Source organism: Marmota flaviventris, chromosome 10 (genome assembly GCF_047511675.1).
Source record: "Marmota flaviventris isolate mMarFla1 chromosome 10, mMarFla1.hap1, whole genome shotgun sequence".
In the NCBI taxonomy this organism is placed as follows: domain Eukaryota; kingdom Metazoa; phylum Chordata; class Mammalia; order Rodentia; family Sciuridae; genus Marmota; species Marmota flaviventris.
Window position 1 is genome coordinate 19,172,182 of NC_092507.1, and position 22,980 is coordinate 19,195,161.

At 52.9% G+C, this 22,980-nt stretch overlaps 2 protein-coding genes across 2 annotated transcripts; both read left to right on the forward strand.

Annotated features, from left to right (window-relative positions):
- Positions 1-343: 343 nt before the first annotated feature.
- Cnksr1 (connector enhancer of kinase suppressor of Ras 1) lies at positions 344-9,802 on the forward strand. The gene is made up of 21 exons (XM_027937524.2): positions 344-427; positions 2,564-2,721; positions 2,812-2,993; positions 3,571-3,655; positions 4,098-4,139; positions 4,226-4,330; positions 4,911-4,970; positions 5,082-5,150; positions 5,547-5,648; positions 5,728-5,789; positions 5,864-5,937; positions 6,039-6,133; positions 6,212-6,242; positions 6,599-6,771; positions 7,405-7,478; positions 7,603-7,674; positions 7,955-8,028; positions 8,177-8,238; positions 8,332-8,431; positions 8,516-8,697; positions 9,223-9,802. The coding sequence occupies exons 1-21, from the start codon at positions 376-378 to the stop codon at positions 9,514-9,516; spliced, it is 2,148 nt and encodes a 715-aa protein (XP_027793325.2). The 5' UTR covers positions 344-375; the 3' UTR covers positions 9,517-9,802.
- A 715-nt stretch (positions 9,803-10,517) lies between these two features.
- On the forward strand, positions 10,518-22,213 carry Catsper4 (cation channel sperm associated 4). The gene is made up of 11 exons (XM_027937099.2): positions 10,518-10,589; positions 10,684-10,758; positions 11,170-11,313; positions 13,892-13,993; positions 16,831-16,928; positions 17,102-17,222; positions 17,431-17,564; positions 19,876-20,050; positions 20,827-21,041; positions 21,373-21,538; positions 22,152-22,213. Exons 1-11 carry the CDS (start codon positions 10,518-10,520, stop codon positions 22,203-22,205), a joined length of 1,356 nt encoding a protein of 451 aa, XP_027792900.2. The 3' UTR covers positions 22,206-22,213.
- Positions 22,214-22,980: the final 767 nt, after the last annotated feature.

Genomic DNA, 22,980 nt, shown 5'->3' on the forward strand with positions numbered 1-22,980 from the left:
GTCAGCCCCAGGTCACAGCACCCCCGCACCCCCTCTTGCTTTGCTAGGTGCGTTTTGCCCCCCTTCTGGCTCCTTTTCCAGGATCCTGCGGGTGTAGGCCCCACTCCGGGACACGAAGCCCATTTGGGGCGGGACTTCAGTCCAGCTCTGAGTCGCCCGAGTCACACCCCCCGGCCGGCAGAGCCCAGGAATGCCAGAAGGGCGGGGCAGGAGGCGGACAGCTGGTGGGCCAATGGCTGCGGCGGTGCCTCACCTGCGCGGCCACGTGGGCCCAGGTATGCGGCGGCCCCGCCCCGGCCCAGCCCGGCGCCGCCCCGGGCCGAGACTCCAGAGCGGAAATTCCTGCGCGGGCGGGCGCGGCGGGCGGAGCCGGGCATGGAGCCGGTGGAGACCTGGACCCCCGGGAAGGTGGCAGCCTGGCTGCGAGGTGGGTGGGGGTGGGGCTGGGGCAGGAGGGGGCCCGCGGGGCGCTAACGCGGCGTCGCGTCGGCAGAAAGTCGGGCGAGGAAAAGGGCAAAACCCGCGGAGTCTGTTAGTCAACAGGTGTTTATGGAGGTCTGCCGTGTCCCAGGTACTGTGCCCGGATGACCGGTGGCCCCCGAGGGCCTCGGGACCAGACGTGGGTCCCTCATCGTCCCTGCATACCAAGAGGTCCCAGGGCGGGGAGGCCATGAAAACCGAGGGGCCCTCTGTCGCCTCCCTCTTCCCTGTGCCCCAGGGCCCAGAGAGCTGTATTAAACCCATTTCTCAGAAGCTGAACCTGCCGCACAGCCAGGAAGTGGTCTGCTGGCTTGAAACAGGAGCGGTCCTGGTGTCATATCCCCCTTTTAGGCTGAGACTCCCAGGGGGAGAGGCAGAAGCCCCAGCCAGACCGAAGTGGGTGACACAGTCCCACTCTGGGGGCTCCCATTCCAGGGAGAGGCTCCCTAGGCCCAATGAGCCACAAAGTGCAGACAGACCCAGTGAGAGCCTTCTGTGGGGGCCGCTGGAGTGGGCGGTGAGTCAGGACACTCCTCCCAGCGGGGGCAGCCTGAGTGGCCTGGGGTCAGGCTCAGGGTGAGCAGCCCACTCAGGACTGGAGCCGCACTGCCAAACTGGGTTTCAGGCCAGCTCCACCACTCACTGGCTCTGTGACCATAGGCCTTAGTTTCTCTGTCCATGAAGTGGACAAAATGAGATAGTCTTGGCGTGGCTAGCACTTGTAACTCAGTTCTGGGGTCTGCTGGGAGGCAGGTGGTCCAACACATTCACTGTGAAGTTGTTCAAGGATCCATAGCCAGGGAGCCACAGATTCGTGAACTCTTAATGCTCTTAATGCCACTGTGGGCATGAGGGAGCGCTATTGACCACACACCCAAATTCCCCAATGAAAGCCTGGCTCCCACAGGGTGGAATTCCTCCAAAGAGTGAGCAAGCTGCTTATTCGCCCTTGTGTCAGTTTTCCCATCTGTTTAATGGGTATGACTATCGTACCCACCTCCTAGAAATGAGGCAGAGGTCAAATGTGTCAATATATGTAAAGCCCATAAAACTTTTCCTAGCACTAAGTAAGCGCTCAAGAGAGAGTTTTCTTATTTTTGAGTGTCTGCCTTGTGTCAGAAATAGGCTGGAGATTAGGGATGAATGGTTATTTAAGGCCTGGTCTTTGAAGGACCAATGATAGAAAAGACTGATGTTCAAGTACCAGGGTATGTGGAGGCTCAGGGGACAGTGGAACCAAGAGGAGAGGCTTCCCCACCCAACCTGGGGAGCTGTGGAAGGTATTTGGGGTTCTGTAAACAAAAGGATATGATGGAACTGGAAGAGCAATCCAGGCAGAAGGAACAGAGCATGTGGGGACCCTGAGGCAAAAGAGTTTTCCAAGGAGTTGGTTCTCTGGATCTGAAGTGTTGAGTTGGAGGGGTTGTGCCACAATCCTGGAAGGACAAGTGGTGACCTAATCATGCAGGGCCTTGTAAATCATGGTAGAGTCTGGCAGTAATAATATGATGGCTGCTATTTACTGCCCATCTACCACAAACCAGGGAATGGACCAAGTGTTTGACATATATCATGTCATTTAATACACATGTGGTTAGAAGGTAGGTACTTTTGTGTTCCCATTTTACATGTAAAGAAACTGAGGCATGGATCAATCATTAATTGCTCAAGGGCTAGCTCTCAGGTTTCCCTGACTCCAAGTCCCTCGTTCTCATCCTCTATATTACTAGTGTTCAGTCTTAGGGGAACATCAGAGTCACCTGCAGGATTTGTTAAACACAAACCGCTGGGTCTAGCCCTAAGTGTCTGCTCCAGTAGTTGGGGGCTGAGACCTGGGAATTTGCATTCCTAACAGGTTCCTCAGTGAGGCAGCTGCTGCTGGTCCAAGGACCACCTTTGAAAGCCACTGCCCATACAGTCCTCAGCTACTCAGTGGCCTCAGGTGTGAAATAGACAGAACACAGCCTGAGTCCCAGGGTGTCATTGGGGACAGATGGGAGGGAAACGAGGTCTGCTGGAGTGAGGAACTGGTGAAAGGTCGTGACCCCTGTTTCCCCTCCTGCCAACCCTTGCTCTGCCGCAGGCCTAGACGACTCCCTGCAGGACTATCCCTTTGAAGACTGGGAGCTGCCTGGCAAGTACCTGCTCCAGCTCTGTCCCCGCAGCCTCGAGGCTCTGACCGTGTGGCCTCTGGGCCATCAGGAGCTCATTCTGGATGGGGTGGAACAGCTCCGGGCCCTGGTGAGCGAACTATGGCCACACTGATGGCAGGTCTGCCAACTGAGGGCGGGGGCTACTGCCGCAGCAGTGACCTGGCCCTTTCTGGCACAGAGCTCTGGGCTGCTGACAGAGAACCTGCAGACCCTGACAGAGCGGCTGCTGGAGGGGACCCAGGCCCTCCAGAGCTTAGTCCAAGGCCGCCTGGGGGACTGTGCTGAGACCCCTGCGGATGTGCTCAGCGCAGCTGTGGAGCTGGTGCGTGACGCCCGTGTGCTCCTCTTCTGGCTCAACAGGTACCCGGGTTGGGGTGACTGGTAAGGGGACCCTTCTCATCCTTGGCTTGCTCCAGGACCTGGGAGAGAAGAACAGGATGGCTCTTGTTCAGACATGGCAGAGCAGTTAGCCTGTCTGGGCAGGGGCACTGACCACCTGGATTCCCATCCTGCCCACTTGTTATCACAACAGTCTTATCAACAGCCATTAAATGGTTCTCTGACCCTTCAATAGTTGCTGCTGCTTGTCCTGTAGGTCCCACCTCAAGTGTCACCTCCTCTGGAACTCTTTCCCTGTCAAGTCATTCTCAGAGCTCTACATCTAGGGCACTCATTACAGTCAGAGTTAAATCATTATTGACATAATGACAGGTTTACTGTCCGTCTCCCCAGTAACTAGAAGAGGGCCTGGTACCTAATAGTTACATGACAAATAATTCCTGTGCTGACCTCTCTAGATATATCAGTTAACTCCTTTATTCCAAAGCAACACTCATCAGGGCAGGAGCTGTGTATGCTCCCAAAGTCTCAGATGAGAAATTGTCTCCAAGTGGCCCAGCACCGCCCCTGAGCCCCTGTGCCATTCTTCCCCTGCCAGGTACCTCTTCTCCCACTTAAATGACTTCTCAGCCTGCCAGGAGATCGGGGCCTTGTGCGGGGAACTGAGCCAGATCTTGCAGGAGGTAGGAGGACATGGGCCAGGCTTGGCCCAGCCCCGAGACCAGACCAGGCCGGAGCTTTTTATAACCTGTGAATCAGACCAGGGTTGGGTGTGAGAGCTGGGGCAAGAGCGCAGGAGAAGAGGAGGCCCTGCCACTGGGTATGGGGCAGCAGGAGTATGGGGGTCTCCTTTTTGGCAGAGAAGCTCAGGGCTCTTAATGCTCCGGAGGTGGTGGTAGGGGGAGAATGTATGGTGACTTTTGGGGGCCTGGTGTCAGGAGGATGAGACCTTGGGGTTGAGATTTTGAGGCCCTATAGGTCTGGGAAAAGGCCAGAATAGGGGAAGCCGGGAGGGACAGGAGGGACCTGCCCATGTCCTCAGGAGAAGGTAGTCCCCCTCCCCCATGACCCTTACACAGGGTTAGCGTTAGGGTTACAGGGGAGGCCTCCTCTCTCTGCTTCTAGGACTTCCCAGAGGCCCAGAAGGAAAGGAGAGTCCTGAGGATCGTGAGTCTGTGGGGTGCCTGTGGAGTGCGATGGGAGCAGGGTGGGCTGGGATCAGGCTCAGCCTTACAATCTGCTCCCTTCCCCAGTGCAGCCAAGTGGCCGAGATCTGCCGCAGCATCCTGAGCTGCAGCCCAGAAGAGCTGCTGGAGCAGAGGGCTGTGCTGGAGCAGGTGCAGCTGGAAGAGCCTTCGGTGAGCCCTGCCCTGTCATCTGTCACTTCTGAGCCCTTGACACTTTGGGCCCTGAAATGAGGTCTAGGATCCCCAGCCTCCTATACTGGTAGCTGGAAACCTGTCAGGTACAGATGTTAAAACAGAGGTCCAAACAACCTACCTGGGATCTCACCATCATCCAGCACCTTCCCCAGTCCTGAGGGTCTGCATGGCATGGTCTCAGGTGGCATGTTCCTGTGTTCTGTGACACAGACCTGGCAGAGGCTCAGGGGCAGGTTAGGATAGAGGGGAGAGGACATGAACTTTTCTGCTTTAATCTTAACCAGTTGGGAAAATCAGAGCCCCCAGCCCTGCCCTTCTCCCACCCCATCCCTCTCTCTCCCTTCAAGAAAGTTGCCGAGAATCTAGTACCTCAGAAAGCAGTGACCCCAGCTTCCTCCTGGCCCTTTATCAGAGGGTGAAACAGAGGACCAGAGAGGAGCAACAAGCCCAAAGTGACATAGCAAGTTGGAGCAGTATGCTCTTGGGGCCAGCTCTGTCCCCAGTTCCACCCACCCTAGAATCAAGCCCTCAATGACCATAGCCTCTGCCTCTTCAGGGCGTGGAAATCTACACCACCAGTAACTGCTTGCACTTTGTGTCCCGAGTGTGCACCCAGGTGAGAGCACCCCCACCCTGCCAGCTACCCAGCCCTGAGGCCTCTCACCTGCGGCCACGCCAGCTCCAGGCCCCAGGAAAGCTCACTCCTGGGCCCCAATCCCCATTCCAGGTCCCCACTGACTCCTGCCGGCAGATCCTGCCTGGAGATGAGGTTGTTCAGATCAACGAGCAGGTGGTGGTGAGCGAGGGGGAGGGGGCTGTGTGGAGGGGAGGGGGCTAGTGAGGAAACCCAGGGCTGGTGGGGAAGCAGTGGGGGTGCTGTCCCTGGAGGGGAGCAGGGTTGTGGGAGTTGCTTTCTGCGAGATGACCCAGCTCTGGAAGGTCAGGACTGATCCTAGGTGACAGCCCCACCCACTTTTCAGCTGATCCTTCCCTAGGTGTTCTCCCCTGCCTCTGAGGAGCCACCAAGGTGAAGGGCTCCTGGTGGCTTCCTGGAGGCTTCGTGAAGTGAGGCAGAAGCAGGAAGCTCACAGCTCCAAGCGTGAAGGCAGGGGTTGTTGGGCTGCATCAGAGCTCCTGCCCAGCTTGATGCCAACCCAGTGCCTCTGCCCCTCCCTGCACCCCTGTCCCCTAGGTGGGCTGGCCCCACAAGAACATGCTGAGGGAGCTGCTACGGGAGCCAGCCAGGGTCAGCTTAGTGCTGAAGAAGATCCCTGTGCCAGAGACACCCCCCCAGGTACCTGTCCCCATCCACCCCCACCTGCTTTCAGACCCCTGTTGTCATCCCGGTCACTCTGTTTCTGGTTGTTCCCCAGACGCCTTTGGACTCCCCACACCTGAGAAGCCAGTCGCTGGCTCTGGCCCCACTGTCTCCCAGGTAACAGACTCTGCCCTGGGTGTGTCTTCGTGGGGGGACCATGGACGCATCTCATCTCCCCTTGCTCTCCCCAGAGTCCCATCTGAAGACGTCTTTGCCTTTGACCTGACTTCAGACCCAAGTCCTGAGCCCACCACTGCCTGGACAGGTAGTTTCAAACCCCGCCAGGTAGTGGGTGCCCCTGGCAAGGTGTCCGAGTGCCTGACTCTGACCTAGATGCTGACACCCTCCCTGCTCCCTCCCTGACAGATTCTACCTCCCTTGACCCTGAGCCCCTGCCCAGCCCCCCTGCCCTCCCAGCAGGAATAGCAGAGACTGCAGGCCCCTCGGGACACCCTGACAAGGTGAGCTCAGCGGATCTGCAAGGAGGGATGTGGGCTGAGGGCCTAGACCCTTTTCTAACCCCTATATGGTCTTTTTAGAGTCCTGTCCTTGGTCGGAAGAAATCAAAAGGTACGAGTGTCCCTGACTGGGTGGCATATTGTATCCCTGAAATGAGGAGCTCTTGAAACCTTTGCAGAGCTGGGCAAGACCACCCCTCATGCTCCCCACCCAGCCTATCCTGGAAACAGCTCTTTTCTGGGGTCACACAGACCCGTGCTCCCAGCCCAGACCTCTGTGCCTTTGAGCAAATGGCTTATTCTCTGATTTCCAGTTTCCTCCTCTCTAAAATGGAGAGTCGTCCCCACCTCAGCAAAAGTGTGGGTTCATATGTCTCGGGAATGCTCATGGCGGGCAAGGGAACCAGTTTGGGGGCTGGAATTCTTTGCCAGCCCCTCACCACCTGGGCTGTGCCACGTTGCTTGCAGGGGTGGCGACGAGGCTGAGCCGCCGGCGGGTGTCCTGCCGGGAGCTGGGCCAGCCAGACTGTGATGGCTGGCTCCTGCTGCGCAAGGCCCCTGGCGGCTTCATGGGCCCACGCTGGCGCCGCTGCTGGTTTGTGCTTAAGGGACACATGCTCTACTGGTACCAGCAGCCCCAGGTGAGACACCACACACATGGGCATAGGTAGCAAGCAAGTCATCTGCTCCCATTGTCACAGGTGGCCCCCAGGCCTTCCCAGGTCCCAGTGTTCCCATCAGCAGAACAGGGACGGTTTCTCCCAAAATGAGTTAATAAGTGTGTAAAAGCAGTTTGAAAGATCTGGGGGTGGCTCCCGTATACTCCAGGCAGTGTAGGAAATGTGCTGAGATGTTTGCCCAAGAGATATGTGGGAGCCCAGCAGAGGTGTCCAGTCTAGCCTGAAGGAGTCCAGAAGCTTCTCTGAGAAAATAATACCTGGGAGTTAGTCAGATGAAAGGGGAAAGAAAACTGGGAAGGGACCAAGCATTTGCCGAGCCCAGGGCCATGAAGCAGCCTTGTGTTCCTGGTGGGAACCAGTGCAGGAGGGCTCCTCTTTCTTAGCTGTTTCTCTTGGTACCTTTGTTCCCCTTTTCTGGCTCAGAGGCACCATTTGGCTACACCTCCTGCCCTGAGGCCCAGAAACCTAGAGACTTGCAGTTAGAGCCCCGAAAACACACTCTCCCCTCTATCGCCCTGAGCAGTCTGAGGGGTGACTAAGGAGCTGCCTGGAGGGTTTTGGGGCCCCACACTGACCCTCTGTGTGATTCCCCAGGATGAAAAGGCTCAGGGCCTCATCAATGTATCTAACTATAGCCTGGAAAGTGGACACGATCAGAAGAAAAAATAGTTAAGTCCTGGGGTGTGACGGGCTGGAGGACGGGAAAAGAAGGGGGGTGGGGTGGGGTGCATGGCAGTTGGCTGGGATTCCAGGCCCTGGAGGAGGCTCAGTGATGCTCTCTGCTCCCGGCAGTGTGTTCCAGCTCACCCATGACGTGTACAAACCCTTTGTCTTTGCTGCTGACACCCTGTCTGATCTGAGCCTGTGAGTGCCACCTCCCTCGCCCTACTCCCGCATAGCTCCCAGACTCTGAATGCTTAGGAGCTGGACTCAGGAGCCTGGGTCTAAATCCAAGCCCTCTGGCAGTGGATGGTCAAGGTGCTCGCTGTCTAAACCTCAGTTTCACCATCTGTAAAATGGGTGAATAAGAGTTCCCACCTCTTCCAGTTAGTCTGAAGATTAAAAGATGATGTTGATATAAATCCCCTGATATAAGAAGGCCTCAGTGAATGGAAACTCCTGACACCTGTTTGTTCCTCCACAGGTGGGTACGCCATCTCATTACCTGCATTTCCAAGTATCAGTCCCCAGGAAGGGCCCCCTCAGCCCGAGAGGAAGGTAGGTCTCTCACAGGGGTGGGAGGAAGAATCAGGTCTCACCTGAGCTTCTCCTGTTCCTGGTTTGGGGGCTTGAACTTAAAGCCCCCAGCCTCCTCCCTGGCTTTCCCAAACCCTGTGGGTTCCCCACCTGCTCCCCACCACCCTAGACTGCTACAGTGAGACAGAAGCAGAAGACCCTGATGATGAGACTGCGTCCCGCTCAGCCTCGGTGAGTAGAGGACTACTTCCGGTCAGGGATGGAGGGAGAATAGCTGGACACGGGGCTCAGGATGTGGCTCTCTCTCCTTTTACCCTGCCTCAGCCCAGCCCATCTCAAACTGGGAGTCCACTCCATGGAGACATATCACCTGCTGCCTCCCCGACACAGCGCAGCCCCAGGACCTCCCTCGGCCCTCCAGCAGGTGTTCATTGGAGTTGGGAGCTGGGCATTGGGCACTGGGTGGAGGGCTGAGGGCACAGCCTCATCCTGCTCCCTGCTCCCACAGACAGCAGTGAAGGGGCACTGGAAGGAATGGTATGGGGACTAAGGCAGGGTGGCGTGTCCCTGCTGGGGCAGCCACAGCCCCTGACCCATGAGCAGTGGCGGAGCTCTTTCATGCGGCGCAACCGAGACCCCCACCTCAATGAGCGAGTGCACCGTGTGCGGGCTCTACAGAGCACACTCAAGGTCAGCCGGGGGCACTGGGCGAGGAGGGCTGTGGGCTTCAGGCTGTTCCTGGCCAAGCTCCACTCTGGATTTGGCCTGCAGCCTCAGCTCTGGGTTCCTGCCTCTGGCTTTCTGACTCCTCAGGAACTTGGCTCTGGGCTCTGAGCTCTGGCTGTCCGACTCAGGAACTCAGTTCTGAGCTTGGCCTAGCTCTTTGGGGGGGTGGGGGTGGAATTAGGAACTGAACCCAGGGCCTCTTGCATGCTAGGCGAGTGATCTACCGCTGGCCACATCTCCAGTCCCCAGCCCCTTGGGCTTAGCTCTTAACAGTGGGCTCAGTGCTGGGCTGTAGGGTCCATTTTAGACTCAGCTGTGGACTGGTCCAAGTTCTAGGTCTAAGCTGGGGTTTGAAATCTTACCCAGGCTTCTCGTGCCTGGCTGACCAGGTGCAGGGTTCTAGGTACAGGACTCCAGAGTTAGCTCTGGGCTTGGGCTCTGCTGCTGCCTTGGATGATCATGGCTCCTTACCCACTACTCCCATGTCAGGCAAAACTGCAGGAACTGCAGGCCCTGGAGGAGGTGCTGAGTGACCCCGAGCTGACGGGAGAGAAATTCCGCCGGTGGAAGGAGAAGAACCAGGAGCTGTACTCAGAGGGGCTGGGGGCCTGGGGGTTGGTGCAGGCTGAGAGCAGCCCCCAAGCTCTGACCTCTGACTCCAGAGCACAGTCCCCCCAACCCCTGTCCTCTGACCCTGAGGAGCCCTCCCATCTTTGCTCCTTGACCCAGAGAGCAACCTCTGACCTCCTGACCTCTGACCCTGGCCAGAACCCCAGTTCCTAACCTTTGGCCCTGAGGACCACCTCACCCCTACTGCTGACATGTCGACAGAGCTTTCTGGGTTCTTTTCAAGGCTAGAAGCAGTGCTAGGCATGGTCTCTCGCCAAGCTGACCCCTCTGCCTAGGCCTCCACCATTTCTGCTCCTGTCTCCCCTGAGTCGGGGGAAGTGAGCTTTGTGTCACCTCCTCCCTTCGAAGAAGAAACTCTCCTCCATATTCAGGCCTGAGGGGCACAGTCTACTCGACCCCTTTCCCTTAGCAGGGCACCCTTCCTGATGCCAGGTCTGGATGAGTGTTTATTTTACATAAGAGACACTTTTCCAACCAAATAAAGTTAATTTCTTGAAAATGAATCTGTGTGTACCTTTACTTTAGAATAAGGAGTCTGCTTCTCAGAGGGGTCTGGGATGGCTCTCCTCTGGAGGGTGGGTGACAACCCCCCCCACACAGCCCATTGGCCTGGGCTCTATACCTGAAGCTCCTGCCCACCAGGGTGACGGGCTTTGCTCCATGATTAAGAAAGGCTCCTACTCACATCCATCCATCCTTAGTCCTTAGGAAACCAGAAGAGCTCCCCTCCCCCTTCCCCAGGGAGGACAGGTGGGAAATGTTTACTTAGTCGATGGGGAAACACACCCAGCATGAAGGGCAGGTGGGCAGCCCTGGAGCCAGGGTGGGACGGGAGGGGTGCAGGTGGAGGTCTGCCTCCGGGAAGATCCTGCCACAAAACATCTCTCTATTTCTCATCCCAGCCTCACCTTCATCTCAGAGATCCAGAGCAGGGACCTGTCCCTTGACTCCACAGTCAGCACAGGAGACCATCCCTGGCATCCTCCGTGGGGTGCAGCCAGGGCAATGGAAGGAGCTTCTGGAGTTGGAACGCCTTGGTAGAATGCAGAACGCTAGAGATCACAGCTGCTTCTGTGATCTCACCAGGAGAGGGAGCAAGACTGTTTGGAGGGACATTTCTTGGAAAAGGAGGAGTGGATGTGGACAGAGCAAAGATGGCCGAGAACCAAAAGACCTGGTGGCAGCAATGGACAGACACCACCAACGTCAGACATTTGAAATTACTGGTACAAGGCCCTTGCCTGGCCCCATCACGGAGCTGGCATCCTGGGCTGGGCAGGGGCAGTGGCTGCACTGAGGGCCCTCTTCTCTCTCCTGCAGAGGACCACGCATGACCCCTTCATACGGCACGAGGAGCAAGTGCTCATCAACCGCAGGGACATCATAAGTGAAAAGGTAAGGACTGGGCTGGGCTGGGGCCTTCGGTGACCCTCATCCCCCAGGCCCTTTCTATAGTCCTGCTCATGGACAGACCAGGCCTTCCTCTACCTTCTTAATGGCCCGCAAGGCGACCTTACACGGCAGTGATCCCTCATATTACATTAGTGACTATCTGCCAGTGCCCCCAAAGGAACCCTTATATCATGATAGTCATCAGCAGCGTCCCCAGTACAGACTCTTGTGCCACGAGCCACACAAATACCCCCCAACAATGACCCTGTTTTAGGTCATTTACATCATGACCTCCACCCCAATGCCCGCATTCCATGATCTCAGGCAACTAGAGCAGGCCCGCAGGGACCCGCATACACGGAGAGCAAAGCTGTGGTGACACCTGCCTGAAGGAAGGTCTCTGCCTCCTCCCAGGATGCGTGGGACATGCAGGAGTTCATCACTCGCATGTACATCAAGCAGCTACTGCGGCACCCAGCCTTCCAGCTGCTGCTGGCCTTGCTGTTGGTGGTCAACGCCATCACCATCGCTCTCCGCACCAACTTTGTCCTTGGTCAGGTGGGACACTGTCTGCATCTCTGCCCCCACTGGCTCTGATGGGGTTCTGGGCAAGGCACTTCCTTCTCGCGCCACAGGTTCCTCATCTGTCTCTGATGGTTGGATTGGAGGCTTTCAGGGTCTGTCAGCTCTGACCTCTAGGGATCTGGAGGTCAAGGAAGTTTCGTGGTGGAGGAAGCTCTGGAGACCGGCTTTGAGAAATTGGTTGGATTTGTAGATGGGCAGGAAAAGAGTTGTGTGGGCAGAGGCAGGCAAATGGGCACCTGGTGAGGAACAGTGTCCAGTCTTGGCAGTCACTAAGGGAGAATCATTCTGGGTCAGGCACAGACCACTCAGCGCCAAGGTTCTAGCTGAAAGCACACGAAACCCAGTTCCTATCTCAGACACAAACACGCCATCACAAATGCCTGAGTCTCACAGAGTAAGTGGAAGCTCAAAGACCATCCGACTCAACGTGGGAGGTCAGGGAAGGCCTCCTGGAGGAGAAGAGCTTCACACTGACAGGAAACAGTAAGTAGGAGTTGGCCAGGCAAAGGGAGATGGGAACCAGGCATGGTGACTCTGGATGCTGAGGCAGGAGGACTGCAAGTTCAAGGCCAGCCTCAGCAACTTAGTGAGATCCTGTCTCAAAATAAAGCATAAGGGCTGTGGATGTAGTTCCATGGTAGAGTACTTACCCAGCATGCAGGAAGCTTTGAGTTTGATCCCTGGGCATAGCAGAGAGATTGAGGGATGGGAAAGAGCCAGCATGTGGGAGAGTTCTCTTTGCCCAACTTGAAGTTTAGTATAACTTTGCTCTTATCCTTGACATTTTAATTTCTTACACAGTATACATATATGTATTGTGCTACTAAAAATCAGTGTATTAGGCTGGGGGTATGGCTCGGTGGTACAGCACTTGGCTAGCCCACATCAGATGCTGTGTTCAATCCCAAACACTGCAAAAATAAATAACATGTCCCTTGTGGTGGCATCAGCTGAATTCAGAGAGGTGGTCAGGGGCCAGATCCCATGTTATGAGAAGGAAGATGTCCTTGAAGTGAAATGACCAGATATGTGTTTTAGAAAACTTGCAATGGCAGCCACAGTGTGGACTATGGAAGGTACAGGTCCAAGAATGGGGGAAGATGGGCCAGGCAGGACCCTGTTGCAGAGGTCCATGTGAAAGATGGTGGGACCTGGACCAGGACGATGGCATTGGGTGAAAAGTCAGATGCATTTGAAACTCTCTGGGAGTAGAATCCATGGAGCTTCCTGATGGATGTTATTGTACTGAACATTTAGTGGGCACTTATTACATGTCACCTTGTGTTCACATTTCATCATCTCATTCAAAGGGAGGGCAGGAAGGGAAGGGAAGCTTCCGGCTTGAGCAACAGCATCAGGGCTGGCACTGTGTGTCTGAATGTGGAGATGAGAGGAAAAGCAGGTTTGGGACCACGTGGAGGTTAGTGTGGTACCCGAGGTGTCCATACAATAGCTAACACAGAGGGTTTCAGTGAGGTCACACCTATAAGGAAGCCAAAGGAGTAGGACTGAGATTGTTCAGGGGTGTGGAGTGGGACAGAGAGGGCCAATCAAGGGAACAGGCAACAGGGCCAGCTGTGGAGAGGTGAGGCCTGGACGCATCCCCTGACCTGCACCAGAGTCATCTCTTTTGTGTTGGAGGCAGAAACTCAACTGCAATGTTTACAGAGTGAGGAGAGCAGAGGACAGGTCAGGAACCATTATGGCTCAGGAAATGAATTCAGAGTGCAAATGCCACCACCATTTTGATAATCGAGTTGGAGGGGGAAGGAGAGAGGGGTGGAAAGAGAAGGCGGAGGCCCCCTGTGTGGCTTGTGCCTCAAGGCACCGAGTCTAGTTGGCCATTGGAGTAAAGAGAGGGAGGAGAAGAGGTGATTTTCGTGATGTCAACGTGAAGTTAGGGGGCTGTGGGCTGTTAGTTGGTGTCACCGCTGTGGACAAGCTGTTAGGATTGAGGTTGAGTTGAAGTGAGTTGGGTCTTTTGGACAGACCCTAGTTATCTGCCCATTGATTCATGCACCCAAGAGCATGTACTGGATCCACAATCAGGAGGACACCAGGAGTTTGGTCAGGCTTTACCTGAAGGACTTGAGGCACGGAATAGCAGGAGTGGTTGGGGCAGGCAGAGAAGGGTCCCTTTTCCTCCAATACTAGAGCTAGTTGGGTCTCTCCTCCACCTCTCTTTCCCAAACACCCTACTCTAGAGGTCAGGAGCGAAGGCCTAGAGTGGACAGCAGTCAACAAGCTGTGTGCACACGGGCCCCTCTCTAACTCCCCACCTGTAGGATGGGAAAGGAAGCTACTCTGCAGGACAGGGCTGATGGTCCCAAGTGACAGGGCTGCTGGTCCCAGGTAACAGTGCATGAGTGGTCTTAGCACAGTGCCTGGCATGAACACAGAGTGTGTTTTCGCGGGAAGGACAGAGATGCAGAAGAGTTGAAAAGCAGCAGGGACTGAGGCCTCCCACCCCACCAGATGCCCTTCTCCCTGGCCTCCCCCCCAACCCTATTCACCGACACCTCGGCCCCTCTCTTTTTCTTTGTCACTGTAGAGACACTATCAGTTGTTCTCTACCATAGATGACATTGTGCTGACCGTCCTTGTCTGTGAGGTTCTCCTCGGCTGGCTCAACGGCTTTTGGATTTTCTGGAAGGTGAGATCTTGGGACCTTGTCACCTTCACCCCTTCTCTCTGAGAGCTGCACCCTATCAAGTCCCTGCCCTGCAAACTGAGGGGTGTGTGTGTGTGTGTGTGTGTGTAGAGAGAGAGGGGGGGGGAGGGGGAGAGAGAGAATTTTGAATGTTTGTGATACAACCGATGATAAATTGTACTAGAAGTGCAGCCTCCCTGAGTTTGAGTTCCCATCCCTGTTCCAGCCTCCTCCAGCTCTTTAGTTGGGCAAAGTTTGAATTCTGCATCTGAGAAATGAGATTGATTTACAGAGCTCCAGAGCAGGAGTCAGCAAACTTCTGTAATGCACCAGAATAATATTTGAAGCTTCACGGCCTCTACAGTTTCTGTTGCAGTGACCCACCTCTGCTTAGTAGCACAAAGGCAGTCATAGTACAGAAATGACTGAGCATGTTTGTATTCCAAAGAATCTTTTTTTAAAAATATTTTTTTTTAGTTTTTGATGGACCTTTATTTTATTTATGTGTATGTGATGCTGAGAATCGAACCCAGTGCCTCACACATGCTAGGCAAGCACTCTACCACTGAGCCACAACCCCAGCCCCCTCCAATGAATCATCATCATCATCATCATCTCCTCCTCCCCCTCCTCCTCCTCCTCCTCCTCCTCCTCCTCCTCCTCCTCCTCCTCCTCCTCCTCCTTCTCCTCCTTCTTTTCAGGAGCAGGGATCCTTGTTTATTTGCTATTTATTTATTTATTTTTGGTAATAGGGATTGAACCCAAGTGTGCTCTAACACTGAGCTACATTCCCAGTCCTTTTTATTTTTTATTTTGAAACAAGGTCTAGCTAAGTTGCTGAGGCTGGCCTTGAACTTTCAATCACTGGGATTACAGGTGTGCACCACATTCCCCACCCTTGTTTTTTGAGATGGGGTCTTGTTATGTTGGCTGGCCTTAAACTCCTGGGCCCATATGATCCTCCTTCCTCAGCCTCCTGAGTAGCTTGGGCTACAGTTGTGTACCACCATGCCCAGCTCTATTCCAATAAAACATTATTTAGGAAAAATTACATTTCCTATAATTTTCATGTGTCACAAAGTACTCTTCCAATTTTTCCTCTTCACTTGCTTTACTTCTACTTACAGATCCCTTGGGATGTCTTCCCCTTGGGAAGAATCTTCCCATCTCTCCCAGGCTAGGTCAGGTGCTGCTCTGTCCCCGTGATAATGTGTACTTATCTATCTCACATGGAGTTAAAATTTGCTGTCGATCCACGTCCCTCTAAGTGTTCTTTGAGCCCAGCAGGGCAGAAACCTTGCATCCTCAGGAAATGATTCAGGATCTGGCATACAGTAGGAACTTAATAATGGATGGATAAAAGGATAGATTCGTAGACAGGTGGGCTTGTGTCTGCCTGTCTATATATGTGTATGTGCAGGCACAAACTCTAAGAGATAGAGAATTGGCGTGGTGGTGCACACTTTTAATTCTAGTGACTCAGGAGTCTGAGACAGGAAGATCCCAAGTTCAAGGCCATCCTCAGCAACTTAGACCCTGTTTCAAAATAAAACATAAGAAGGACTTGGGATGTGGCTCAGTAATTAAGCACCCCTGGGTTCAATCCCCTGTATCAAATAAATAAATAAATTAAATATATTTTTTCCTTTTTGTGTATTTAATGCAGATTCGTAGATACATATTGGTCAAAATTATATTGAAAGGTACACAGAATTCTTGCTTCCACTGCAGTCCCCTCACCCTCACCCTCTCTAGGTAATCTCCTTATATTTATAGTCTCTTGTTTATCCTCCTAGTAGTTATTTTTACAATCATATCAAATGGGTATGTATTTTTAGTCCTCCTTTTCCTGACAGTAGCTAACTGTCAACACTGTCCTACGCTGTAGTTTGGTCACTTACTAGATCCTGACAATCTTTGCTTCCTTCTTTATTCTTTTTCTTTCCAGTACTTGAATGTGCAGGCCCTTACACATGCTAGGCGCGCGCTCTACCACTGACCTACGTCCCCAGCCCCCACTTTTTTTTTTTTTTTTTAGGACAGGGTCTTGCCAAGTTGCCCAGGCTGGCCTTGAAATTGTGATCCTCCTGCCTCAGCCTACCAACTTGTTGGAATGACAGGCCTGTGCCACTGTGCCCAGTTCTGACAATCCTACATGGTGATCTATCTTATTTGTCTTTTTGTGGCTACATAGTACTCCATGAAATAAATGTGCCAGTCTCCAACCAATGGGTACTTTGGACATTTTCAACTTTATACAAATGTCATTTTGTACCTATACCGGAGAATTTGCCCATCAGATTTATAGAAGTGGGATTGTAGGTAAAATTTTTCATACAAGTGAACTTCCCCCACCTTCTCCATTCCTGTATGAGCAGGTGCCATACTGGACACAAGGCTCACAGAATTTGCCTGTCTCCCTTCCGGGTTCCCGGAGTGCTGTTTTACCTCTCACGGGCCTCCTGCAGCAGTGATCTTTGGTGTTTTTATTAGTGTTTATTTCCATTTTATTAACTGTAGTGTGTGTCACCAAAGGCAGGAGCACCCAAGTGTTTTCAGGTCACTAACTGTAGGCCACGGCTGCCTTCTGCAGTTCGTTAGCCAGGTGACATTCAGCTGTGTGTGTGTGAGACTCCACTGTGAGTCTCTAAGGTGGCACTTGGCTTTCAACACATGGATGGGACAATGATTGCGTGTGTGTTTTGTGGCATGCTGTGGGGTGGAGCGGCAGGGTGACAGCACTGGATGGCAGTTGGCTGGCCCTGCTCTGAGAAGAACACTGAGCTCCCCATCCTCAGGGTGTGGGGAGGGCAGACTCAGGAGAAGTGTGCCCCCCCCAGGACGGCTGGAACATCCTCAACTTCATTATCGTCTTTATCTTGCTCATGGGGTTCTTCATCAAAGAACTTGGTATCATGGCTGTCACCTACACACTCAGGTGAGCTGGGAGCTCTGAAGAGAGGGGGAAACGTGTCTGGACTCAGGAATGAAAAGAGGGAGGTTGTTAACAGCTGGGGCTCAGCTCTGCCTCTGGGCAGTTGGTGGCGGGGCAGAGAGGAGGGAGAGGTCTGGGAAGGACTGAGGGGACACCCCTGAGGGGCTGTGCTGCAGGGTGCTTCGGCTGGTTCATGTGTGCATGGCGGTGGAACCCCTGGCCCGGATCATCCATGTCATCCTGCAGTCCTTGCCTGACCTGGCCAATATCATGGCCCTTATCCTCTTCTTTATGCTGGTCAGTACCCTCCCCCACCCTGGCCATTCCCCATCCCTGAACAGAGTCCCTGGGTCACTGGGGAGAGCAGGGGTCCTGCAGAAGAGAGGCCCAGGGGTCCAAATCCCTGGGATTCCCTTGGCAGCTTTTGTTTAAAATTTGCATGTATTTGCATGTCTTCTCTTCAGGGCCCCTGGGTGAATCTAGGGGGGCCTTGTCTCTCTGGCAGGTGTTCTCAGTGTTTGGGGTCACACTCTTTGGTGCATTCGTGCCTGACCATTTCCAGAACATGGGGGTTGCCCTGTACACTCTCTTCATCTGCATCACACAGGACGGCTGGCTGGACATCTACAGTGACTTTCAGTGAGTACAGGGTGGACCTTCCAGGCTCTCATCCCAACCTGGCAAGAAGGGGACCACAGCTCCAGAAAGGCAGGGGAACTGGGTGGGGAGAAGGGCTCGCAGTGAGAGTGGGGCCTCCAGGGCTGGGATGGCCTAGCAGGAAGGGGGTGGCCAAGGCTTTAAGTTGGGGAAAAGGAAATACCTGTGGGTGGATTTCTGAGTTTGTGATCCTTGTCCCCCTTGAAATTCCACATATTCAAAGTGCCACCAGACCCTGTTTGTGAAGACCTTTCCTGTCATGCTAAACAGCTGGGTGGCTAGGCCTTGGACTGGGGAGCAGGTCTGTGGTCACAGGGCAAATTCCAGCCCATAAGAGAGTCCACCAAACTGCCTGGGCTCCTAGAAACTCAGTTTTAGGTGGACACAATATCTTTATTTTATTTTTTATGTGGTGCTGAGGATCGAACCCAGTGCCTCATGCATGCCAGGCAAGCGCTCTACCTCTGAGCACAATCCCGGCCCTGGAAACTCATTTTTAAAATTTTGTTTATTTGTTCTAACCAGTTATACATGACAGCAGAATGCTCTTCTATTCATTGGATACAAATGGAGCACATTTTTTCACATCTCTGGTTGTACATAAAGTGGGGTCACACCATTTGTGCAATCATACATGTACCTAGGATAACGATGTCCATCTGATTCCACCATCTTTCCCACCCCCAAACTCCCTCCCTTCTCCCCTTTGCCCCATCCAAAGTTCCTCCACTCATCCCATACCCCACTCCCACCATTATGAATTAGCATCTATTTATCAGAGAAAACATTCAGCCTTTGGGTTTTTTGGGATTGGCTTACTTCACCTAGCATGATATTCTCTAACTCCACCCATTTAACTGCAAATGCCATAGTTTTACTCTTTTATTGCTCAGTAATATTCCATTGTGTATATATTCCACAGTTTCTTTATCCATTCATCTATTGAAGGGCATCTACGTTGGTTCCACAGTTTGGCTATTGTGAGTTGTGCTGCTATGAACATTGATGTTGCTGTGTCCCTATAGTATTCTATTTTTAAGTCTTTTGGGTATAGACTGAGGAGTGGGATAGCTGGGTCAAATGGTGGTTCCATTCCAAGTTTTCTAAGGAATCTCCATACTGCTTTCCAGATTAGCTGAACCAATTTTCAGTCCCACTAGCAATTTATGAGTGTGCCTTTTCCCCACATCCTTGCCAACACTTATTGTTGCATGTATTCTTGGTGACTGCTATTCTGACTGGAGTGAGATGAAATCTTAGAGCCTTTGATTTGCATTTCTCTAATTACTAGAGATGTTGAACATTTTTTCATATATTTGTTGATTGATTGTATATCTTCTTCTGAAAAGTGTCTTTTCAGCTCCTTAGTGGAAACTTCATTTTTAAACCTACTACCCAAGGTTATTTTTGTGTTCTGTCCTTTACCTCTTCCTGATTAAGTCTAAGTCCTATTTCTTTCCAGTCCTGACTAAGTTGCTGAGGCTGGCCTCAAACTTGTGATCCTTCTGCCTCAGCCTCCCGAGTGGCTGGGATGACACCACCATGCATGACTATCAGTGACTTATTTTTATCCCCTTCAGGTGAGAGTAGAAGCTTTGTTGATAAATGGCCTCTGCAGTCCTGGTTCATTAAGTTGTAGGTAGGGGAAGAGAATTGCACATCTCACAGTGAAGTTGCACTGGGCTTTTGAGTTCTTGCTCTACCATACTAATCATGTGACTTTGGGCGAGTTACTTCATCTCTCTTCTTCTGAGTCTCAGTTTCCTTCCCTGTTAAATGGGATTACAATCCCATATTAACTATATCATGGATTGCTGTGAGGATCAATAGGGAAAATCTGTATCAATCTCTTAGTATAGAGCCTGGTACAGGGGACTATATTTGGGGGAAATATTTTAGGGGAAATTTTCAACAAGGTATTAATAGTGGATAACTCAGGAGATGGTATATTTTTTTTTGCCTATGTGTTTTTCTTCCAATCTTTTTATAATGAACTTGAATTAGTTTTCAAAGTAAGAAAAACCATGAATAATAGTACAGCTAATAGATTAAACTTGATAATACTGATGTGGCAGATCACCTTGCGGGACTGGTTTGAGAGTTGACCCACTGCCTAGCAGCACAGTAAGGAGCAGCTGCGATGACAACTGGGAGTAGAGAATTAGATCTTGGCATTAGTAGCCAAGCAGGCAGAAGTCCCAGTGGGCCTTGGGATAATTTCCCCATTTCATAGATGAGGAAACTGAGGCTCAAAGGGCGAGGAAGGTGACGCGGTCCTGCCTGCCATCTCCAGGATGGAGGATAGGGAGTACGCAATGGAGATTGGGGCTGCCATCTACTTTGCCATCTTCATCACCATCGGTGCCTTCATTGGCATCAACCTGTTCGTCGTCGTGGTGACCACCAATCTGGAACAAATGATGAAGGCAGGAGAGCAGCAGCAGGAGCATCGAATAATCTTTAGTGAGGTGCGTGAGATGGGAGGGTTGGGGAGGAAAAGGAGTGTGTGCATAAGCACTGACTAGAGCACGTGTCCGTGTGCTTGCACACTCAAGGGCCTGGAGAAAGGCGAAACAGAGACCTGGAGGCAGCAGCCTCTCATCTGAACCGCCCACCCACCAACTGGGGCATCTAAGGGGAGTGGATTTTCTATGACAACTCAAAATGGTGCAGCTGGGTGGTCTTAGGGCATTTAACCAATCTAAACCTCATTTTCCCTTCTGTACAACGGGAATAATAATAGCACTTACTTACTACATACCTCACAGGGCTCATAGGAGTAAATGGGTGAGCGAACGCTGCTTGGCACGTGGTGTCAGTTAATGCAGTCCTATTCATTCAGGGGCAGAGCTTCCATGAGATCGGAGAAGACAGAAAATTCTGGAAGGGTTGAAGGCTGGGCTCTGTGACTTGAGAGTAGGTAGGGCTTTAGAAGCTTGCTGGTAGTATTTATCGGGGTGAAATGGGGAGTGGCTAAGTTTAGAAAGGGGTGAGAATTTCCAAAGCGTGAAGGATGGACTTGTGCATTTGTAGTTGAACACCCGAAGCAAGGTCAGGAGGCCAGAGGAATTGGAGCTGAAGGCTGAAAGTGGAGCTCAGTGGGAGCCATTGCCATGCCCTGGGTTCCATCCTGAGAGGCAGAGAAGAAAAAAAAAATTAGAGCTGAAATGAGGGGCATTAGAACCTTACTGTCCCTAGAGACTGGTCCTCCCTTGGTCTGAGCTCTCCATCCCTCCTCCCCCAGGCAGGCGCAGAGAAGGAGGAAGACTGGGGTGATGAGCTGCCAATCGTGCACTGTGCAGTAGCCCGCTTGGAGAAATCTGGTGTCCCCCAGGAACCTCTTGTGGGGGGCCCCCTGTCAAACCTCTCGGAAAAAACGTGCGACAACTTTTGCTTGGTGCTTGAGGCGATACAGGAGAACTTGATGCAGTACAAGGAGATCCGAGAGGAGCTTAACACGTAGGGGGGCGGGAGTCCTGGGGTCACCAAGAGTCCCAGGAGTCAGGGCTGGGCGGAAACTCAAGATTCTTCTGGCCGCAGGCCCCCACTATTTTCTAATGAGGATCCTGGGGCCCAGAGAGGTTAAGTGACTTGTCCAGGGTCCCCCAACCTGTTGCTGGAGGAGCTGGAATCCTGACCTCCGGGTTCCTCCCATCTCACACATCATGGTCTGGTGCTCTGCGGGGGGGGGGGGGGGGGTGAGGGATACAACGAAGGGGCACTTACCAAGGAAGAGGTGGAAGGGCTGTTCCCCTCTTCCAATGCCCCTGACACACTCCCCGCTCCCCAGGATCATAGATGAGGTGCGCTCCATTCGCTTCAACCAGGAGCAGGAGGAGGTACTTCTGCACAGGCACCTGTCGGTGAGCACGTTGATGGAGACCCGTTCCTCTATAGACGTGTACAGTATGGCTACCAAGCAAGACTTGCTCTCTGCGCTAGTTACCAGGGAAAAGGTGCATCTTCCCTCCACCCAATCCCCACTTGCCCCACGTCCATGCCGCATTGTGCCCAGTCCAGCCAGCCACTGGGCCTTTTGTCCAGGGTTGGAAATCTGTCGCAGTCCCAAAATCAGCCCTTCCCTAAACTCCCTCCCATCCCAGCTGTCGCTGCCCAATGGGTTTAAGGTCTACCTGTTCCTTCTCACGAGAGGCTCTGCCCCTCCCATTAGGCTCCACCCTAGAAGCCCATTAGTTCTCTAACGCCTACAAACCCACCTCTTCTTGGTATGTTTGAGCCAGTTCAGCTTCTCCTTAGAGCTAGATGCTTAACTCATCTATGGGTAAAAGACTCCTGGAAGAGGAAGCTTCTGGATAGAACAAGTGCACACACTAGCCTAATTTAGTTTCTTTCTCTGCCTCCACCCCATCTGCTGAGACAGGATGACCTGAAGCCTGGTGAATACCTAGGCTCACCAGCTCGGAGTGGGCTACTAGTCAGCTAGAGTTAGATCTATGAAGGACTTCCCTAAGAGCCCTGGAATGGGACAACTGTTGGGGCTGGAGGTGGGGAGAAAAGGAATCTGTCATGTCAGAATAGGGACTGACAAAAAGACCTCTGGGTTTACAGGTTTATGAATCTGGCACAAATATGCTGCTTAACAAACAGAAGTTCAACTATTGAGACTGCAGGAGGGAGCCGAGCACACACACAGCCAGCTCCACAGCTTCCTGCATCCCCAGCATGGCTTGGCACAGGCTGGCAAGAGCCCAGGCTCTCCTTACACAGAGACGAGGCCCAGGGGCTGTGAGGGTGGCAACTTCTGCACGGCTTGTACCTGTGAGTCCCAGGTCCAGAGGAGCCAGGATGGAGAAGGATGCTGGATGAGAATGGGAACCCTAGCGGCAAAGATGCGTGAGAAAGGGGGTACTGGCCACGGTAGCCAGGATTTGGCCTAAGGGTGGGTATTCCAGACCCCTGTTCCAGCTCAGAGCTGGATACAGCCTAAATGGACCAAGCACCAAGAAGAGAAAGGCCCACCTGCCAAGACCAGTGAGGTCAGGTGCTGTCCATTGACAATAAAGTTTTGAGTTGGAATCAGTGTCTGACTGGTACTTGAACCCCTAGGCCTCCTCTCCTTTTGGCTACTTGCCCCAGGTCTGATGAGGAAGATAGACTTTGCCCCTCAAGGTCAGTTCATCTGATGCCCTCAGGAGCTTCAAGTGGAATGTGGGGAAAAAAATATCCATCCCCCTGAAAATTTCTTACTTAATGGTAGAGATCTAACCCCAGCCCATAGGATTCTAAATTTTGGTGAGGGGGTGAATCTGGACTCCATGCCTGGGAGCCCTTGTCTGCTAAACGATATAGTACTACCCTCTATTTCTCTGTCCGAAGGTGGAGATGGGTCTTCACTCTAGGGAGCCCTACTCCAATGGGGTCACGATTGACTAAGCTA

Excerpts from the sequence above, each read along its gene's own strand:
- Catsper4 (XM_027937099.2), top strand. The coding sequence starts at position 10,518 with ATGGCCGAGAACCAAAAGACCTGGTGGCAGCAATGGACAGACACCACC. Across the intron at positions 13,994-16,830 it reads GCTTTTGGATTTTCTGGAAG|GACGGCTGGAACATCCTCAA; the intron begins GTGAGATCTTGG and ends TGCCCCCCCCAG. Across the intron at positions 21,539-22,151 it reads CGCTAGTTACCAGGGAAAAG|GTTTATGAATCTGGCACAAA; the intron begins GTGCATCTTCCC and ends CTGGGTTTACAG.
- Cnksr1 (XM_027937524.2), top strand. The coding sequence starts at position 376 with ATGGAGCCGGTGGAGACCTGGACCCCCGGGAAGGTGGCAGCCTGGCTG. Across the intron at positions 2,722-2,811 it reads TGGAACAGCTCCGGGCCCTG|AGCTCTGGGCTGCTGACAGA; the intron begins GTGAGCGAACTA and ends TTTCTGGCACAG. Across the intron at positions 5,938-6,038 it reads GCCCACCACTGCCTGGACAG|ATTCTACCTCCCTTGACCCT; the intron begins GTAGTTTCAAAC and ends CCTCCCTGACAG.